This window comes from Phanerochaete carnosa (genome assembly GCF_000300595.1).
Source record: "Phanerochaete carnosa HHB-10118-sp unplaced genomic scaffold PHACAscaffold_847, whole genome shotgun sequence".
NCBI lineage: Eukaryota > Fungi > Basidiomycota > Agaricomycetes > Polyporales > Phanerochaetaceae > Phanerochaete > Phanerochaete carnosa.
The window spans coordinates 1-2,403 of NW_006768474.1; the positions used below are offsets into that span (position 1 = coordinate 1).

The window sequence follows — 2,403 nt, forward strand, 5'->3', positions numbered from 1 at the left end:
TTTGTCGCTACCTAGCCCCATCTCAACCTCTTGGTTAATTGGGCTAGGTAAGCCTTCACTTGTATCGTAGTACATATTGCTAATACACTTGGTTAATTGGGCTAGCTGAATAAGCTAACACAGTAGTCGCCAGACCTCGTCGGCGCCGCCTCCTAGTTAGATCCACGCAGTATCCTTAGTGGTGTGTTGACGCAAGTCCACATCATTAATAAAATAGGAGGCTGGGGCTACGCCCACGACAGTATGGCCTGAAATACACCAGATTACTACTTCTGGCTTTGCAATTTTGAAAACTTATGGATGAGGTTGTTCCAACAGCTCCGAAGTTGATGAACAACACTATGCGCGCAACCTCTTCCGGCCCCTGATTGTGTGCTACAACTTCATTGATAATCCACTGCAAGAGGTCGTTCTATGCTTGGGTTAGAAATATGCTAGATCTGCGCCACCAAGGTGACACACTGGCTTGTCTACCCAGTCCTTCCCAAACCTAGTCATCATGGTCATCTGGTCATCAATGGCTGGCCGCAGGTAGTCGAGACATTGTTGAACGCGTTTATCAATGACTGTGGCCTTTCTGCTGACAATGCGCTTCATAAAGCCGGGGAGTATTGCTAGAAGCTCCACCGCTTTGCTTACATCCTCTGCAAAGTGTACCATCATGTGTACATAGCCACTGTCCCAACCTGAGTGCAATGCTTGTCAGTGATCCAGTTCCCTGCAAAATTTGCATTGGCACCTACAAGTAGGCATGCCAACAAACATGCAGTTTGCAACACGTGTAACAATTGTGTTCATGACAGGAGAAGCATGGACTGGCAACCAACCTAGTGGAGATATCAGCCAATCTTGGTACTACCATATCCCAGGTTATCCTACGCACAATCGCTGTTCGCAGGAATATGCTCCCAGAAGGCCGCGGTGAGCTTGTCAAACATTTCTTCAAATAACAACGTGAGATTACGCGTGAGATTTCGTAGTATTGGCACATGAACGGGATCTTTGTGCCAGTTAGAGTCAAACATGTGAGGCATCTCGAGAATCTGACGTTGAGCAGAGGAATATAGTCGCATCATTTTTGTGCCAATCTAGCTGAGGAATGCACACCTCTGTCGTAGCGGATGATACTGTGTTGTCCGGCATCTTCTGTAGCTTGTCGACCAACTTCTTACTGGAGAGCACAACAAGCCAGCGATCCACCATGGCGACCTTGAAAGTTCTGTCCTTGTGCTATATATGACACAGTTAGCATAGCCACTACAGGAGGATACAATGAACACACCCGCTGATAACCTCGCTGCATAATCTCTCTTCCATGGGTGAGGAAGTTGTATAGCCTGATGAAAGAGATGATTGGAAAAGAGGGTCCACCTTTGGTCGGGATATGATGGAGCTGCAGTTGATGGTATCGTAGCTGGGGAGTGGAGTGAAGTCAAGGACATACATTCTTTGCGCTCAAGTGGCAGATGAGCAGCCATACGAGAGCAACTCCAGCAACAACTTGCGCTGTCGTAAGCTCTCCAACATATGACAATGGGATGCTTGTCATAGGTTTCAGGCTGCGACTGGTGACGATGACTATTCAGAGAGAAACTCTTTGGCATGCAAGCTTCCTGAGCCATGTCTTTTATACAATGAACTGGACCCCACTGTGTTAATGCTGAACGGTGAATGTCTCGGCAATCGGGCTCAACTCAAACTGTCTGATGTATGGTAGCAGTTTCAGTTTCTTGATGCAGACATCATTTGTTTCATCCTCCACTGGGCGGTGTGCTTGAAGCTGAAGTGTTAATGGGTGAAGATTGGTCTATCAACCCTTCATTCCACAAGTTTTTTGTTATCCAGCCAGCCAAACCGTGACAGTGCTGCACTTGTTGAACTTCGCCTTCAAAGACTTCATGAATACGCTTTGACCGCCTCATCATAACAACGTCACAGCTCAGTGATCTTAATCACCACCCTAGCTTTAACTGCACTGATCTTGGCATGGAGTCTCAGCGATCAACCTCTCGACGATTCGTCTTCATGATGGTTTTATAGTTCTCGGATACCAAAGCAAGACCTTTGACACTTTGGCTATCCAAAACTACAGACCCTACACTGAGCGTCAAAAGTAAATGAACACCCACTCAACATTCTCGTTCTCCGCGACCCCTGAGTTTTAAATGCCAGAAATATTTGTGCGAGATGTATCATACATAAGAACACTAAATATAAATTTTTGAAAGCTTTAAGCAGATTGCAAGAATGTTATGAAAGGATGACATCTCAACTCACACTCAAGCTGGCACTTTGGATGGAAGTTTGGCCATGCTCTGCCAAAGTACCGTGGCCTATGCACCCAAATTTTTTGTAGGATGCTTCACCCCTTGCTCCTAGTAACCAGGGCTATTCATAAGGGGA

General features: G+C 46.2%; 1 protein-coding gene across 1 annotated transcript; it reads right to left on the reverse strand.

The window, feature by feature from the left end:
* Positions 1-205: 205 nt before the first annotated feature.
* PHACADRAFT_109290 (uncharacterized protein) lies at positions 206-1,549 on the reverse strand (the record flags this gene model as incomplete). The annotated part of the gene is made up of 7 exons (XM_007403185.1): positions 206-412; positions 463-686; positions 744-827; positions 884-1,043; positions 1,108-1,230; positions 1,283-1,393; positions 1,445-1,549. The coding sequence occupies 7 exons, from the start codon at positions 1,547-1,549 to the stop codon at positions 206-208; spliced, it is 1,014 nt and encodes a 337-aa protein (XP_007403247.1).
* Between the last annotated feature and the right edge of the window lie 854 nt (positions 1,550-2,403).